The 18,986-nt window shown below is 39.3% G+C and overlaps 3 gene segments (V, D, J or C); all 3 read right to left on the reverse strand.

The window, feature by feature from the left end:
- Positions 1 to 7,765: 7,765 nt before the first annotated feature.
- On the reverse strand, positions 7,766 to 8,356 carry LOC129103693 (T cell receptor beta variable 16-like). The segment is given in 3 exon segments: positions 7,766 to 7,793; positions 7,905 to 8,199; positions 8,308 to 8,356. Coding segments are annotated over 3 exon segments (369 nt in total).
- Positions 8,357 to 8,863: 507 nt separating this feature from the next.
- On the reverse strand, positions 8,864 to 9,983 carry LOC129103511 (T cell receptor beta variable 29-1-like). The segment is given in 2 exon segments: positions 8,864 to 9,762; positions 9,911 to 9,983. Coding segments are annotated over 2 exon segments (405 nt in total).
- A 4,170-nt stretch (positions 9,984 to 14,153) lies between these two features.
- LOC129103510 (T cell receptor beta variable 29-1-like) lies at positions 14,154 to 14,802 on the reverse strand. The segment is given in 2 exon segments: positions 14,154 to 14,582; positions 14,730 to 14,802. Coding segments are annotated over 2 exon segments (411 nt in total).
- Positions 14,803 to 18,986: the final 4,184 nt, after the last annotated feature.

An 18,986-nucleotide genomic window follows, 5' to 3' on the forward strand; every position in this document is an offset into this window, starting at 1 on the left:
CTCTCAAATATGAAGATTTCCTGCTTTTCTCTGTTTTCGATCAGATTAATGGGTTTTGGACATTTTATTTCTTAAGCGATTAATCTAGAAAATAATGATTATTTGCAGCCTCAGTGGTATGTGTTTTAGAGCCTTCAAGGCTTTGGCTTTAAAAAGATAAAAACAGATAAACAGTAGAGGACATCTTATTTCAAAATGAGACAGTTGTTACCTTTTGGAAAAAAAAAGAAGAGAAATCTAATCATTATGTAGAGATCTGACATAGAGTGTGAGTTATTTACAGTCATGGACATAAAATGTATTATTAGTTAAGTTATGACAGGGTCACTAAACTGAGTCACATTTAATCAGGAAGTAAACATGAAGTAGAAAGGAGGAGAGGCTTCATGAAGATTCATATCAAACTGATACGTATACGCTCTTCCTTGAACAATATGTTTTAGCTTTTAAGTGTTTTTATTAGATGTTGACATTTTAACTGTAAATAATGCCTTGTTAAATAGATTAAACCAGTAAAAGAGAACCACATTGTATTAGCTATTAATGAAACGATTGCATCAAACCAAAGTACAACCACAAAGCAGGTGTCTGGGAGCAGTTTAATCCATGTCTTATTATAAACCACTGATGAGAAAAGATGGTGCAGAGTTTTTGTAAAGATCAGAGGGGATTTCTGTCAGCGTGCTTCTCTTGCTGCACAGTAGTAAACTGCACTGTGCTCTGGTTTAAGTGAGACTATAAGAGAGCCATTCTTTGCTGTAGTTCCTCCCAAATCTCCAGAGATGTTAAAGTCATCTTTATATGACTCTTCCATTGTGACATCTTTAAAGTACAAATATCCAATGAGTTTCATAGCTGTGTCTCCAGGTGACCTCTGGTACCAGAGCATCACTCTGTAGTCAGTTTTGTCGTGGCTGCAGAAAATCTGCACTTTGTCACCAGGTTTTGTGATGAAATCAGAGGGAGACTGACGGACATCTAGACCCAGACAAACACCTGGACAGAGAAAGAGAAGAAAGAACTCATTCATTCAAAATGAAACCATTTCCACATTGAGAAGAGATGGGCCTAATGGTTATTTAACTGGTGTTTACCTGCTAGGCAACAGAATAAGAGAAACCAGATCATTTTTGTTTCCTCAGTGAAGCAGTTACTCAAAAGTCCTGAGCTGATTTCTCAATCTGCAGTCAGAGTTTTAGAGATTTAAGTTGTCGGGATCAGGAATCAGATCACACTGACTCTCACCATCAGCCAAAGAAATCATCTGATGCCTCTGCTGGATTGTGGGAGGTTTGAAAAGGAGAGCGTTTAGATAGCACTCTGATTACTGGCTGGCAAACGTAATAGTATCAAATCAAGAGCAGCTGGCTGGGAGGGGCCTGATTAAGTTTTCAAAGCCATCAATGTTGATGAATGAAGTTAAGGAAGTGGTTTTTGTATGAAGGAGAAATACAGAAGCGTCACTGTGCTAAGCTGGCTGCACAGTAATACACTGCTCTGTGATCAGATCCAGATGGTCTGAAAATTAGAGAGCCATTCTTTTCTGTATTTCCACCCAAATCTCCAGAGATATTGAAATGTTCTTTATATAACTCTTCCATTGTGGCATCTTTAAAGTACAAATATCCAATGAGTTTCATAGCTGTGTCTCCAGGTGACCTCTGGTACCAGAGCATCACTCTGTAGTCAGTTCTGTCGTGGCTGCAGAAAATCTGCACTTTGTCACCAGGTTTTGTGATGAAATCAGAGGGAGACTGACGGACATCAAGACCCAGACAAACACCTGAACAGAGAAAGACAAGTTATTTACATTCGGATAAATAGTAAATTAAAGTTAAAACGTTTTACATATTCAAAATAATGAATAATTTAACAAGTTTATTACCTGACAGGCAGCAGAAAACTAGAAGGAAGATCATTTTTTGCCGTCAATATATGTAGTTCTATAGATCACATATAAAATGTGTGAAGAGTTTGTAGATGTTTTTAACTCCCTGATTGTCACCTTTTGTGATGAGAATCAACTAATGACTCTACTGAGAGGACTGAGGTTTAAAGAGGAGAGGGAGGTGATGAAGAAACACCATCACTGACTGTGCACTAGTTGGCAAAGATGAGAACTTCAAAGTAAAAGCAGCTTAATGGGAGGAGTTTCCCCCCCGAGTAAAGAATCATCTTCATATTTCTGTGACTTGTGGCGCTGCATTCATAGTCTACACACTGCAACGCAAAATAGATTTACTGATGGGCTGCAAAACGAACAATGTGATGGATAAAGTCATTTGTTAAACAGATTATGGTTATTTAGAAAACGCTGTGACGGTCTCTTCTTTATGATAAACTGTGTTTCATGAGCATTGATACTGCCCTCACCTCACTGCATTCAGATAAAGGAGTGATAAGAATGTGTGTGCGACTCCTGGTGGCAGAAAGGAGAACATGTTATCTTCTGTAAAGCTGGAGGATAACTTCTGATGTTAGTGGTTTCTCAGTAAGATGAAGTTATATGCTTTCCTGGTTTTGAAATATTGCTTGAAACTAGTTAAATTAAACTGAAGCAAAAGGATAGAAACAGATTGACATGAGTTGATATTGATATGATCGCATCAAACCAAAACACACCCACAGAAGCAGGTGTCTGGGAGCTTCTCTTACTCAAAACCCCTGATAAAGAGTTGTGTGGAGGTTTTTGTTCAGTTCAGAGGGGATTTCTGTCAGCGTGCTTTGCTTGCTGCACAGTAGTAAACTGCACTGTGTTCAAGTCCAATGTCTTGGATTATTAGAGAGCCGTTCTTTGCTGTACTTCCACCCAAATCTCCAGATAAATCGAATCGTCCTTTATACGTTTCTTCCATTTGAACAGCTTGGACATTCAAATATCCAATGAGTTTCATAGCTGTGTCTCCAGGTGACCTCTGGTACCAGAGCATCACTCTGTAGTCAGTTTTATCGTGGCTGCAGGAAATCTGCACTCTGTCACCAGGGTTTTTGATGAAATCAGAGGGAGACTGACGGACATCTAGACCCAGACAAACACCTGTATAAAGAAAGAAAATAGTGCATTGTGAAGGTTATACATTTTAAACACAGCCTCTTTCACCTTCATAAGAGCTAATTGTATTTGAACTAGTTTTTACCTGCTAGGCAATATAAAAAAAGAAAACGGATCATTTTGATTTCCTTAAAAAAAAAAAAAAAAGTAGTTACTGAAAAGCCTTTAAAAAGATCGTCCAAAATATTTATCAAAGAGTTTTGGAAGTTTAATTTGCTGACATTCAAATGAATCTGACTGTTGGAGTGAACAATGGAGACCTAACAGATTCCTCTACTGAGGTCTGAAAAGGGAAGTGAAGATGAAACAGCATCACTGGCAGAGACGACGGCATCAAACCGAGAGCAGCTGGCTGGGCGTGGTCTAATCAGGTTTTTATTCAAAGCCATTAATGTTGATAAAAAGTTGGTTCAGAGTTTTTGTACAACGTAGAGGGGATCTGCAGTCAGTGTGCATAGCTAGCTGCACAGTAGTAAACTGCACTGTGCTCAGGAGCCTTCAGGTCGTCTATGAACAGAGAACCGTTCTTTGCTCTTATTCCACTCATATCTCCAGTGATGTTGAAATGTTCTTTGAAAGACTCCTCGTGGTCTATGGTGCCGTAATACACATGTCCGATGCGTTTCAGAGCTCGGTCTCCAGGGGATTTTTGGAACCAGTACATCACGTTGAAGTCTGTCTTTTCATGGCTGCAGACCAGCTGGACTCTGTCTCCTGGTCTCCTGAGAAGTTCTGGAGGAGTTTGGTTGACTGTAACACTCAGACAAACACCTGGAAGGAAAGAGAATGAGTAAACTGTGTGGACACTATAGACTAAATGATTATTCCTGAATGAATGAAGTTATTACCAATGATCCAAGATAAAAATATGAATGTTTGCATGTTGACCTCTTGTCTGAATGAACACAGAACACTGAGTGGCTTTAGAAACCTGATTACACAGTTTACTATAGACTCCTTTATCGTTCCCTCCTCTGTCATCCAGCTCCATTAAATGTCACAGTGGTGAATGTGTTGAACTGAAGAGTATTTCTGGAGCTCCAGCTCCACCTACTGGAAAGATTTAAAAGCCATCATCTGGTTTCTAATACACTCACCAAATGTACTGGCAACCAGTTTTTGTTCAGCTGCTTTCACTTCTCACATCACTGTGTTAATAACAGTTATTTACTTTATGAATCACATGTAGGAAAAACCATTAAAAACAACATACAAATAGCAGTACACGACAGATTTTGTTTAACACTTTAAAATAAAATACTAAGTGCTTCCTCATCCTCTGAACATTATAACATCATGTCAACTACGACTACACTCAGATGTACTGCCGCCTTATGAGAGGATGAACACAGGTGCAGGGGGCTGTGAGCTTTAACACAGAGATCAAAGAAGGTGTGATGAGGAGGTTTTTGTACTGAGGAGCAGTGATATGTAGCACTGTGTAACCTAGCAGCACAGAAGTACACCGCACTGCTGTTCAGGGCAGTCTTTCGATTGTCAGTGTGCAATTTTGGTCTTTATTTGCATCCCTTCTATCTTCACTCCCAGTCCAGTCTCTGGGTTTCCATTGGTTAAAAGCACGTATCCCAGGAACTGCAGTTTTTTATCCCTGGATTGTTTGTACCAGAGGATTTGATTGTAGGTGTCAATACTGTGCGAGCAGCTGATTGTGGCATTTTCTCCGGGTTTGTTGTACATATCAGCTGGAGTCTGGTGGACTTGCTCGCTGAGAGAGGAACCTGTGGAAACAGCATCAACAAAAACATATTTACAATCATGGTATGAGTGAGTCCTCGTAAATGTTAAAGTAAAGGAACGTCAACAGGAGTTTAAGATGTGAAAATGACCTGAAACCATGAAGACATTAAGGGCTATGCAGAAGACGGTGATCATCTTGTTGTGTTCTCTGACTGATCAATCTTGTTATTGGTTCTGTGTTTTCATCACAGTATATTCAGTGGTTACTGGATATTGCTGTAGACCCTCCCATCAGGAAACATGTTTTTTGTTGGGTGGTGTTATATTGCATAAACCTGAACTGCCACTACACACCACAGACATACTGTACTGCCACCTTATGACAGGAAAGCAGATAACAAAGACCTGAGATGAACCCTGAAGGTCAGGTGGAACAATACAGGAGTATTATACAGAGTATTATGTTTGTGTTTTGGAAGTACAGCAGAAGTTTGGCTTTAATGGGAGGAAGCAGTACATGTTTATGTATTTTATTATATGAGAATGTTACTTTTGTCCTTATAATAAGTGTGTTCACTTTACATTAATTGAATAAACCAATAATGTGAATGACAACTGTTGTTCATATTAATCATTTTATTAAAGCCCCAGTCAGTCTTTTCTGATCACATAAAGGAAACATAAATACTTGTTTAACCCCTGCATTTAAAAAGATTACCGGTGAAAAACACATTTCATTTTTGGATGTTTGCCTCTTCGAACATTTGTTGTACATTAACATGGTTCATTGTATTGATTTTTGGTAATAAACTATTTTATTTAATTTTTCATCACATATAAAACACCCATCTCTTTTAGTAAACATCCTTTTTTAGTGAAATACAATCAAACAATCTTGTCAAAGATGATCATAAATCATAAGGTGCCCCTACAAAATAAAAGATACATTAATAAAAGCAAAATAATGTGATTTTGTTCTTTCGTACATGATAATTCCTGTATTTCTGTTTTTCACTTCTCATCGTGACAATATTCACGATTATCCCGATATTGGAATTTGGAGTTCATGCGGTGTTACATTAATTGTGATTAATAAGCAGTACTGTTAAAAACATTTTCAGCCACTAATAACACAATGCAAACAGTATTCTTTAAGTGCAGCGATAGTAACAGACATCAGTGTTGGTGCAGAGCTCCCTCTGTAGTGCATCAAAGAAACAGTTATCTTCACTTCACATGAGTATTTGTGCAGCTGTCTAAGTCACCTGTATCACTGTGTTGACTCACAGCACAGAAATACAACCTTTATCTTCTGGCTGCAGCTTCTTCACTGTGAACGTCCCACTCTCAGCGTTAGGCTTGGTGGCTGAAAACTTCTTTCTGCTGGAATTTCCAAAGTCATGATCATTGTTGGTTGTTGTTGTGTACACGATTTGTTTCATTGTTTCTCCAGACCCTGTCTGTACCAGTACATCTGCCTGTGGTCAAAACCCTTCGTTTGTCTGCAGCTCATTGTTGCATTTTCACCCTCGTCTTTCCACAGTATGTCCGTCTGGGTGACATCACTCCCATCAATAAGACCTGTGTGTATAATAATTACCAAGTTATCAATTATAAACTTTCAGTCTGTTATCGCAAAATGCTTCAAACAAAACAACAATCAGATGTAGTGAGATTTAAGTTAAAGCCAAGTTGTAATTTTTAACAGTGGAGTTTATTGTAAATTACCTGCAGTCCACAGCAGAAAGACTGACCGTACAAAGACGTCTTGTTTGATGATGTTAATATCCATATTCTGTCAGACACAAACTACCAGAGTCACATGTAGGTACAGAGACATGAAGAGTTGTAGGTGGGAGTGTCACTGCATTCACACTGTCAGTAGTATAGTGACATAAGAAGTATAGATGGGAGGATCCGTGGTACTGAGGTAGGGTCCCCCTACAGTTCATCACTGTCATGGATGTCTGTTTCCTGTAAGTCAGATCAGCAACACTGACAAGGCTGAAGAAGACCCATTGATGATGTCATATATTTTGTGAAGATTTTATAATTGAATATATTTCTGTACTGGCATGGCAGAAAATATCATTTAACTATTAAGTCTGATAATGAAATTCTTGATAGGGTTTTTTTTTTTTTTAAAATTGTTTTACCAAAAGCTAGACGTGAGGCAGACTGTAGGAAGCAGAATGGTTTGGATGTCTGGTGTTGCAGCTGTTTGAAGTTTAAGGCGATGAACACAGGTGCAGGGGGCTGTGAGCTTTAACACAGAGATCAAAGAAGGTGTGATGAGGAGGTTTTTGTACTGAGGAGCAGTGATATGTAGCACTGTGTAACCTAGCAGCACAGAAGTACACCGCACTGCTGTTCAGGCTGAGTCCTTCAACTGTTAATGTGCAATTTTGGTCTTTATTTGCACTCCCATCCATCTTCACCTCTAGTCCAGTTTCTGGGTTTCCATTGGTAAAATAAACGTATCCCAGGAACTGTAGTTTTTTATCCCTGGATTGTTTGTACCAGAGGATTTGATTGTAGGTGTCAATACTGTGCGAGCAGCTGATTGTGGCTGTTTCTCCGGGTTTGTTGTACATATCAGCTGGAGTCTGGTGGACTTGCTCACTGAGAGAGGAACCTGTGGGGAAATGGAAAAATGTGAAATAGTGCAAAAGACTTGACTGGATGTACTAAAGCAAATCTAAATATATTTTGGTGAAAACTTGAATTCAAATTTCTTTAAACAATTATTAGTACATTACCTGACACCAGTAAATATCTAAAAGTAATGCAAAAGAAGACGATGGACATATTGTGTTTTTTTTCTGGATGTTTTTGATATTGCAGAATATTAGATCTAAATAAATAAGATCACGGTTTGTTGTCTCGTTGACTGAAGCAGTTATACAGAGGATTTCCAACCCCCTCCTCCCCTTTTGAGTAAACCCTCCCAAGTCATTAGTGGGTGGTGTCATTGTGATGATAACTCATGGGCAACCAACTCTACACAACACTGGCTCAGAATAAAGATCTGAGTGAAGATATACTGAGGGAGGAGCACAGGTGTGAGGAGCTGTGAGCTGTTATACGGAGAAGAAAGGATGTGTGATGAGGAGGTTTTTGTACTGAGGAGCAGTGATATGTAGCACTGTGTAACCTAGCAGCACAGAAGTACACCGCACTGCTGTTCAGGGCCAGTCTTTCGATTGTCAGTGTGCAATTTTGGTCTTTATTTGCGTTCCCTTCTATCTTCACTCCCATTCCATCCTCTGGGTTTGCACTCGTTGCATACATGCGTCCCAGGAGCTGAAGTTGCATATTCTTGAATTGCCTGTACCAGAGGATTTGATTATAGTTCTGAATACTGTGTGAACAGTAGATTTTGGCTGTTTCTTCAGGTTTGGTGAACATGTCAGCTGGAGTCTGGTGGACTTGGTCGCTGAGAGAGGAACCTGTGGAAACAGCATCAACAAAAACATATTTACAATCATGGTATGAGTGAGTCCTCGTAAATGTTAAAGTAAAGGAACGTCAACAGGAGTTTAAGATGTGAAAATGACCTGAAACCATGAAGACATTAAGGGCTATGCAGAAGACGGTGATCATCTTGTTGTGTTCTCTGACTGATCAATCTTGTTATTGGTTCTGTGTTTTCATCACAGTATATTCAGTGGTTACTGGATATTGCTGTAGACCCTCCCATCAGGAAACATGTTTTTTTGTTGGGTGGTGTTATATTGCATAAACCTGAACTGCCACTACACACCACAGACATACTGTACTGCCACCTTATGACAGGAAAGCAGATAACAAAGACCTGAGATGAACCCTGAAGGTCAGGTGGAACAATACAGGAGTATTATACAGAGTATTATGTTTGTGTTTTGGAAGTACAGCAGAAGTTTGGCTTCAATGGGAGGAAGCAGTACATGTTTATGTATTTTATTATATGAGAATGTTACTTTTGTCCTTATAATAAGTGTGTTCACTTTACATTAATTGAATAAACCAATAATGTGAATGACAACTGTTGTTCATATTAATCATTTTATTAAAGCCCCAGTCAGTCTTTTCTGATCACATAAAGGAAACATAAATACTTGTTTAACCCCTGCATTTAAAAAGATTACCGGTGAAAAACACATTTCATTTTTGGATGTTTGCCTCTTTGAACATTTGTTGTACATTAACAATGTTCATTGTATTGATTTTTGGTAATAAACTATTTTTTTTAATTTTATTTCATCACATATAAAACACCCATCTCTTTTAGTAAACATCCTTTTTTAGTGAAATACAATCAAACAATCTTGTCAAAGATGATCATAAATCATAAGGTGCCCCTACAAAATATAAAAAACATTAATAAAAGCAAAATAATGTGATTTTGTTCTTTCGTACATGATAATTCCTGTATTTCTGTTTTTCACTTCTCATCGTGACAATATTCACGATTATCCCGATATTGGAATTTGGAGTTCATGCGGTGTTACATTAATTGTGATTAATAAGCAGTCCTGTTAAAAACATTTCTCAACCACATGTTGAAACAGCCACTAATAACACAATGCAAACAGTATTCTTTAAGTGCAGCGATAGTAACAGACATCAGTGTTGGTGCAGAGCTCCCTCTGTAGTGCATCAAAGAAACAGTTATCTTCACTTCACATGAGTATTTGTGCAGCTGTCTAAGTCACCTGTATCACTGTGTTGACTCACAGCACAGAAATACACTCCGCTGTCCCCAGGCAGCAGCTTCTCCACCGTCAAAGATCCAGACAGAGCATCACTCTTTGTTGCAGGAAATCTGTCCTGACTGAAGCCACTTTCATACGTATGAGGAGGAATTGTAGTCGTGTAAACTATCTGTTTCATTCTCTCCCCTGGTAGCTGTCTGTACCAGTACATCTGTCGATGTGAGATGTCCTTAGTGTGACTGCAGTTCATTGTGGCGGATTGATTCTCGACCCTCCACAGCAGAGAGGTCTGGGTGACATCACTCCCATCAGTTAGACCTGTGGGGGTAAAAAAAAAAAAAGACATGTCATTTTAAAAGAGCATCAACATGTCTGTTTGCAGTCAGAAAGATCAATACACAATCATCAGTATGAATGTAAAGTAACGGCTTCTAATCATGTTCATCAGCATCATAATGTACAGTACCTACAATCCAGAGCAGAGCAGAGAGTTTGATCAGACCAGCTGTGATCATTATTGTGTTGTGATGAAAATGAACTCAGAGAGCAGAGTCTCTGTCAGTCTGTGTGATGGGAGGTGTGACGTTACCACAGATATGAACGGTTACAGCAGGGAGTGTCTCTGTGTTCTACCATGTTCACTGATTGTGCTTGAGGTCCCCCTACAGTACAGCAGATAAATAGACTCATAACAGATGTACCAACAGTGCACTGAGGTTTTTGTGCAGCTTCCACATGTGTCTGTATCACTGTGTTGACTCACAGCACAGAAATACAAGCCTTCATCTTCTGGCTGCAGCTTCTTCACTGTGAACGTCCCACTCTCAGCGTTGGGCTTGGTGGCTGAAAACTTCTTTCTGCTGGAATTTCCAAAGTCATGATCATTGTTGACTGTTGTTGTGTACACGATTTGTTTCATTGTTTCTCCAGGCCGCTGTCTGTACCAGTACATCTGGATGTAGTCAACACCCTTCGTTTGTCTGCAGCTCATTGTTGCATTTTCACCCTCGTCTTTCCACAGTATGTCCGTCTGGGTGACATCACTCCCATCAATAAGACCTGTGTGTATAATAATTACCAAGTTATTAATTATAAACTTTCAGTCTGTTATCGCAAAATGCTTCAAACAAAACAACAATCAGATGTAGTGAGATTTAAGTTAAAGCCAAGTTGTAATTATTAACAGTGGAGTTTATTGTAAATTACCTGCAGTCCACAGCAGAAAGACTGACCGTACAAAGACGTCTTGTTTGATGATGTTAATATCCATATTCTGTCAGACACAAACTACCAGAGTCACATGTAGGTACAGAGACATGAAGAGTTGTAGGTGGGAGTGTCACTGCATTCACACTGTCAGTAGTATAGTGACATAAGAAGTATAGATGGGAGGATCCGTGGTACTGAGGTAGGGTCCCCCTACAGTTCATCACTGTCATGGATGTCTGTTTCCTGTAAGTCAGATCAGCAACACTGACAAGGCTGAAGAAGACCCATTGATGATGTCATATATTTTGTGAAGATTTTATAATTGAATATATTTCTGTACTGGCATGGCAGAAAAGATCATTTAACTATTAAGTCTGATAATGAAATTCTTGATAGGGTTTTTTTTTAAAATTGTTTTACCAAAAGCTAGACGTGAGGCAGACTGTAGGAAGCAGAATGGTTTGGATGTCTGGTGTTGCAGCTGTTTGAAGTTTAAGGCGATGAATACAGGTGCAGGGGGCTGTGAGCTTTAACACAGAGATCAAAGAAGGTGTGATGAGGAGGTTTTTGTACTGAGGAGCAGTGATATGTAGCACTGTGTAACCTAGCAGCACAGAAGTACACCGCACTGCTGTTCAGGCTGAGTCCTTCAACTGTTAATGTGCAGATTTGGTCTTTATCTGCACTCCCATCCATCTTCACCTCCAGTCCAGTCTCTGGGTTTCTATTGGTTAAATAAACGTATCCCAGGAACTGCAGTTTTTTATCCCTGGATTGTTTGTACCAGAGGATTTGATTGTAGTTGTCAATACTGTGCGAGCAGCTGATTGTGGCATGTTTCTCCGGGTTTGTTGTACATATCAGCTGGAGTCTGGTGGACTTGCTCGCTGAGAGAGGAACCTGTGGGGAAATGGAAAAATATAAAATGTGAAGTAGAAAAACAGCTGATATACCAGCAGCAGATGAGACTGGATGTACTAAAGCAAATCTAAAGATATTTTTATGAAAACTTGAATTCAAATGTCTTTAAAGAATTATTAGTACATTACCTGACACCAGTAAATATCTAAAAGTAATACAAAAGAAGACGATGTACATTTTTTTTTTCTGGATGTTTGGTGATATTGCAGAATATTGGATCTAAATAAATAAGATCACGGTTTGTTGTCTCATTGACTGAAGCAGTTATACAGAGGATTTCCAACCCCCTCCTCCCCCTTTGACTAAACCCTCCCAAGTCATTAGTGGGTGGTGTCATTGTGATGATAACTCATGGGCAACCAACTCTACACAACACTGGCTCAGAATAAAGATCTGAGTGAAGATATACTGAGGGAGGAGCACAGGTGTGAGGAGCTGTGAGCTGTAATACAGAGATAACATTGATATGGAGGTTTTTTCAATGAGGAGCAGTGGTATGTAGCACTGTTTAACCAATACACTGAATATAAGAAGTTGACGTAGTTGTGCACTTAAGTTTTGAATCCTCGAGTTCGGCATTTTGGCCGACACCATCTTGGCTTTTTGCAAACGGTGAACCAAACTGACCATATTTGGAGTGTGAAGGAGTTACTTAGAGACGCTGTATACGCCTCTGTTAGCCAGAAGGTAGCCCCGCCCTAAAGCATACCCTGCTTTATAGTTAATTTTACTTTAAACAGGACCATCATTTACTAAATGAACATCATGCTGTATTGAAAAAGACTTGAAAGTAGTTTACAATGTTTACTGAGGTATAAATCAAGTGAGAAGTAGGGCCATTTTCTCATAGACTTCCATACAATCAGACTTTTTTTGCAACCTGCTGCTGGCCAGTAGAGAGAATGCAAGTTTAGGACACTTGAGCATTTGGCTTCCCTTTTCATAACTGGAGGTTGCTGCCTGGTTTAACCTGATCCTCTTAAGATTATAACCATCATGTTAACTACGACTACACTCAGATGTACTGCCGCCTTATGAGAGGATGAACACAGGTGCAGGGGGCTGTGAGCTTTAACACAGAGATCAAAGAAGGTGTGATGAGGAGGTTTTTGTACTGAGGAGCAGTGATATGTAGCACTGTGTAACCTAGCAGCACAGAAGTACACCGCACTGCTGTTCAGGGCCAGTCTTTCGATTGTCAGTGTGCAATTTTGGTCTTTATTTGCGTTCCCTTCTATCTTCACTCCCATTCCAGCCTCTGTGTTTGCACTAGTTGCAAACATGTATCCCAGGAGCTGAAGTTGCATATTCTTGAATTGCCTGTACCAGAAGATTTGATTATAATCCTGAATACTGTGTGAACAGTAGATTTTGGCTGTTTCTTCAGGTTTGGTGAACATGTCAGCTGGAGTCTGGTGGACTTGCTCACTGAGAGAGGAACCTGTGGAAACAGCATCAACAAAAACATATTTACAATCATGGTATGAGTGAGTCCTCGTAAATGTTAAAGTAAAGGAACGTCAACAGGAGTTTAAGATGTGAAAATGACCTGAAACCATGAAGACATTAAGGGCTATGCAGAAGACGGTGATCATCTTGTTGTGTTCTCTGACTGATCAATCTTGTTATTGGTTCTGTGTTTTCATCACAGTATATTCAGTGGTTACTGGATATTGCTGTAGACCCTCCCATCAGGAAACATGTTTTTTGTCGGGTGGTGTTATATTGCATAAACCTGAACTGCCACTACACACCACAGACATACTGTACTGCCACCTTATGACAGGAAAGCAGATAACAAAGACCTGAGATGAACCCTGAAGGTCAGGTGGAACAATACAGGAGTATTATACAGAGTATTATGTTTGTGTTTTGGAAGTACAGCAGAAGTTTGGCTTTAATGGGAGGAAGCAGTACATGTTTATGTATTTTATTATATGAGAATGTTACTTTTGTCCTTATAATAAGTGTGTTCACTTTACATTAATTGAATAAACCAATAATGTGAATGACAACTGTTGTTCATATTAATCATTTTATTAAAGCCCCAGTCAGTCTTTTCTGATCACATAAAGGAAACATAAATACTTGTTTAACCCCTGCATTTAAAAAGATTACCGGTGAAAAACACATTTCATTTTTGGATGTTTGCCTCTTCGAACATTTGTTGTACATTAACAATGTTCATTGTTTTGATTTTTGGTAATAAACAATTTTTTTATTTTATTTCATCACATATAAAACACCCATCTCTTTTAGTGAACATCCTTTTTTAGTGAAATACAAATAATCAAACAATCTTGTCAAAGATGATCATAAATCATAAGGTGCCCCTACAAAATAAAAATAAACATTTTTAAAAATGCAAAATAATGTGATTTTGTTCTTTCATACATGATAATTCCTGTATTTCTGTTTTTCACTTTTCATCGTGACAATATTCACGATTATCCCGATATTGGAATTTGGAGTTCATGCGGTGTTACATTAATTGTGATTAATAAGCAGTACTGTTAAAAACATTTCTCAACCACATGTTGAAACAGCCACTAATAACACAATGCAAACAGTATTCTTTAAGTGCAGCGATAGTAACAGACATCAGTGTTGGTGCAGAGCTCCCTCTGTAGTGCATCAAAGAAACAGTTATCTTCTATTCACATGAGTATTTGTGCAGCTGTCTAAGTCACCTGTATCACTGTGTTGACTCACAGCACAGAAATACACTCCGCTGTCCCCAGGCAGCAGCTTCTCCACCGTCAAAGATCCAGACAGAGCATCACTCTTTGTTGCAGGAAATCTGTCCTGACTGAAGCCACTTTCATACGTATGAGGAGGACTTGTAGTCGTGTAAACTATCTGTTTCATTCTCTCCCCTGGTAGCTGTCTGTACCAGTACATCTGTCGATGTGAGATGTCCTTAGTGTGACTGCAGTTCATTGTGGCGGATTGATTCTCGACCCTCCACAGCAGAGAGGTCTGGGTGACATCACTCCCATCAGTTAGACCTGTGGGGGTAAAAAAAAAAAAGACATGTCATTTTAAAAGAGCATCAACATGTCTGTTTGCAGTCAGAAAGATCAATATACAATCATCAGTATGAATGTAAAGTAACGGCTTCTAATCATGTTCATCAGCATCATAATGTACAGTACCTACAATCCAGAGCAGAGCAGAGAGTTTGATCAGACCAGCTGTGATCATTATTGTGTTGTGATGAAAATGAACTCAGAGAGCAGAGTCTCTGTCAGTCTGTGTGATGGGAGGTGTGACGTTACCACAGATATGAACGGTTACAGCAGGGAGTGTCTCTGTGTTCTACCATGTTCACTGATTGTGCTTGAGGTCCCCCTACAGTACAGCAGATAAATAGACTCATAACAGATGTACCAACAGTGCACTGAGGTTTTTGTTCAGCTTCCACATGTGTCTGTATCACTGTGTTGACTCACAGCACAGAAATACAAGCCTTCATCTTCTGGCTGCAGCTTCTTCACTGTGAACGTCCCACTCTCAGCGTTGGGCTTGGTGGCTGAAAACTTCTTTCTGCTGAAATTTCCAAAATCATGATCATTGTTGCCTGTTGTTGTGTACACGATTCGTTTCATTGTTTCTCCAGGCCGCTGTCTGTACCAGTACATCTGCCTGTATTCAAAACCCTTCGTTTGTCTGCAGCTCATTGTTGCATTTTCACCCTCGTCTTTCCACAGAACGGCAGTCTGGGTGACATCACTCCCATCTATCAAACCTGTGTGTGAAGCAGTAAAGGTGACCCTAAAGGGATAACTATGGTATTCTTTGACAATACTTCCAAAATGAGACAACCTTGAAACGTAAATACGGAGTCACGGTTGCTTTTGTTGTTAATTACCTGTAGTCCACAGCAAAAAGACGGATATTCTGAGGAGGTCTTGTTTGATGATAATATCCATGTTGTCAGACACAAACTACCAGAGTCTCATGAAGGTACAGAGACATGAAGAGCTGCAGGTGGGAGTGTCACTGTACGTTATGATGTGATCTCATGAGCCGCTCTTAACAAATCTACACTCAAGGTGTCGTATAAGTAATACTGGAGGTCCCCCTACAGTACATCACTCCACTGTAGATCATCTGTGTTTAGATATATAACAATGACAAGCCAATGAGGCCAGATTTGATGATGTCATCTAATTGTGATATACACATTTAAAGACATTTTTAAAACAGAAGATAGACGATCATCCTGTATTTTCTTACTAAACAGTGAGGGGGAAATTATAACGTTACAAATTTAGACTTTGAAGTTCTTAACAGGTATTTTTCTTCATAATTATGTAAACCTAAAAACAATTTACTTAACTTTTAAATTGTATCATTCCTGTAGTCGACAAGAAAAAAGTCACAACCATCTTAGTTGCTACAACAATCTTTATTTCATACAGAACATCCCTGAAAAAGTGTAGTGTCAGAGCAGGAGGCCAACATTGTGTGAAAACGGTTGATAAGATGTTCAAAGGCTCAGTTAAGATGGCGGCCGGCTGCAGGTGTTCAAGAGACCCAACATGCGGTTTGTCTGTCAGACAGACAGAGTTTTTGTATTGACTTGAGGGGAATCTGCAGCACTGTGCTGACTGGCTGCACAGAAATACACTCCACTGTCATTTAATGAAAGATCAGAAATGGTGAGGTGTGAATGTTTACGGGCATCTCCGCCAAAGCTGATTTTTCCCTTCACGTCGGCCTCGGGGTATAGGTGGTTCAGATTCATATATCCAAGATACTTTAGAGCTTTGTGTTCGTCTTGTTTGTACCAGAGAACACGTTCATAATTTGGTATGTTGTGGGAACAGTTGATCTCACTGGCAACAGATTCACCAGTTCTCTTAATGATGAAAGAAGGAGTTTGGAAAACACTTTTGGTGTTTGAGTCACCTGTGGGGGAAAAAACAAAAAAACAGACACAATTTTAAATATACTGAAATTAGTAACCATGCAGCGTCTTTCTCTTTCTTGAATATTCATGTGCTTCTCACCATTGCTTCCCGGCAGATGAAGAAAACAAACTATAAACGCCGTAACTATCATGTTAAAGAGCTTTAGATTTGACACTCTACTATCAGCTTTTCTTTCCTGACCCGACGGCTCAGCACCTGTGGACGAGAATGCATCACTGTTCCAGTTCAATGAACTCTGCTGCTGTCAGAAAGATGTCATCAAATACGTCAAAGCTTCTTGTATAGTCAATGGAGGTGGTTGATAGCTTCATTTAATTAGTGGAGGTTTGTTGCCCCCTGCTGGTGTGAAAAATACTGTAAGCTTCCTCAGTAAAGGCTTTGTGTTGCTGTTCTTCCATTTTTACAGATATTTACAAATACTTTGACTTGTTAGTTATTTCAGATCGGTGCTGGAGATTGTGGGAGTGTCCCCTCTAGAGCTGCATCTCTTGCCATGTGTAATATTTAATTCATTATCAGGTGCTAGTTAATGTCTTATTGCTAATAGGACTTCTCTGCAGTCATCCAGTGGGCCGGATTGGACTCTTTGCTGGCCCGGTTCTGGCCCTCGGGTCGTATGTTTGACGTCTCTGATTTAGACCCTTTAAGCCACTTTCAGAGGCTTTTTGGGTAATTATGATTAAATGAGTTCACATGTTCACTATTCACTCTTAAGGTCTTTATTTCTTAGAGGGTCCATGAAGGGGTGACTCACCTGGTTGCAAAAAGAAGTCCAATTGTACTCTATGAGAGAATGAGCCTGAGTTGATGGTCTCAACCGCTGGTTTTAAGTTCTTTGTCAATACAGCATGATGCTCATTTACTAATGATGGTTCCATTTAGAGTCAAATAGACATGAAGCGTGGTCTGCTTTAGGCCTACCTTGTGATGGACAGGTCGCTACCAGAGCATTGCCCGGCGTCTCTCTACCATGGCAGCGCTCCTCTGCAGTCTAAATATGGTCACTTCCTTTTCACTGGTTTTACCCCCCCCCAGAAAAGATGGTGACGGTCAAAATGAAGAACTTAAGGCTTCCACAAACGTGACGTCACAACGACTAGGTCCACTTCTTTTGGACAGTCTGTGGTCCATTCATGTCTGTGTGTCTTGAATAACAAAGCTTTATCCTCGTGGTTTATTAGCAAAACAGACAAATTGACTAAACAGAAACTCTTTTTGAAACTTAAATATGTTTTAAAAAATATATATATATGAGTTTTTTACAACGTGAAATAATTTAATCTTGTATGTGTAATAATGCAGTTTCAGTGATAAATTTGTCATTGGGTAATTACACAACCTTTAGAGAAAATCCAGCACAGAGGTTTTTGTTCAGCTGTTGAGTGCATCTGTATCACTGTGTTGACTCACAGCACAGAAATACAAGCCTTCATCTTCTGGCTGCAGCTTCTTCACTGAAATCTCCAAATTCAGGTTCTTTGCTGCCCATTGTTGTGAACACAATTTGTTTCATTGCTTCTCCTGGCAGCTGTCTGTACCAGTACATCTGGAAGTACTGAGCACCCTTTGTGTGGCTGCAGTTCATTGTTGTCACCCTCGACTTTCCACAGTATGTCCGTCTGGGTGACATCACTCCCATCAATAAGACCTGAGTGAAACGGCCGAACATGTTAACGTGCATTCAGCAGAAGATTTACAGTCATTTTGAAGTTTTTGCTTGTTTTCCCTCAAATAGACTATTAAATAAATGCAGTGTTTTGATCGTTTTGTATTATACAAAATATATACCTTTTTATCCAGAGCAGAAATAGCAACCAGCTGAGGAGACCATGTTGGATGATGTCCATGTTCAGAAAGTCAGAGTCAAACACGCAGCTGTCAGTGTCGTTCACTGTTCCGGAGATAAAGAGTTGCAGGTGGGAGTGTCATATATATTGTGTGGCGTGTGATCAAAGTGTTACGGAGAGAATTTGTGGTTCTTGAGGTCCCCCTACAGTACATGAGAGCATGTTTAGGTAACCATGTCCTTATAAAGAAACAAATGTACAATCTTCATTCTCCAAATATCTCATTTAATCACACACCTGTTTCCAGAGCAAAATAATTGAATGCTGCAGTTTTTGTTACATTTTTTCTGTCTTGGTTTATCAGTATACTGAAGACAATCAGTGATCCGAAAAAACTAAACCAGTAACCTAGAAAACTATTTCTTTAACTGTTATGAGTAGTTCTGCGAGTAAGCACCTTCATTTTCAAATGAAACTACTGAAGCACAAATGTTGCTATATTTGTAACTAGACTACTTGAAGTATAAAATAATTGTACTGTAGTTTAATTGATTAAACATCTCATAAAAATGATAAGGTTTTGTCCAGTAGATGGCACTGTTTTCATACATACAGAGAGACAGAAATCTGTGAATTCAGACAGACTTAAATCTTAACACGTGACCAAACTGAGTTCAGACCCAGACTT

The sequence above is a fragment of the Anoplopoma fimbria genome, chromosome 15, assembly GCF_027596085.1.
Source record: "Anoplopoma fimbria isolate UVic2021 breed Golden Eagle Sablefish chromosome 15, Afim_UVic_2022, whole genome shotgun sequence".
NCBI lineage: Eukaryota > Metazoa > Chordata > Actinopteri > Perciformes > Anoplopomatidae > Anoplopoma > Anoplopoma fimbria.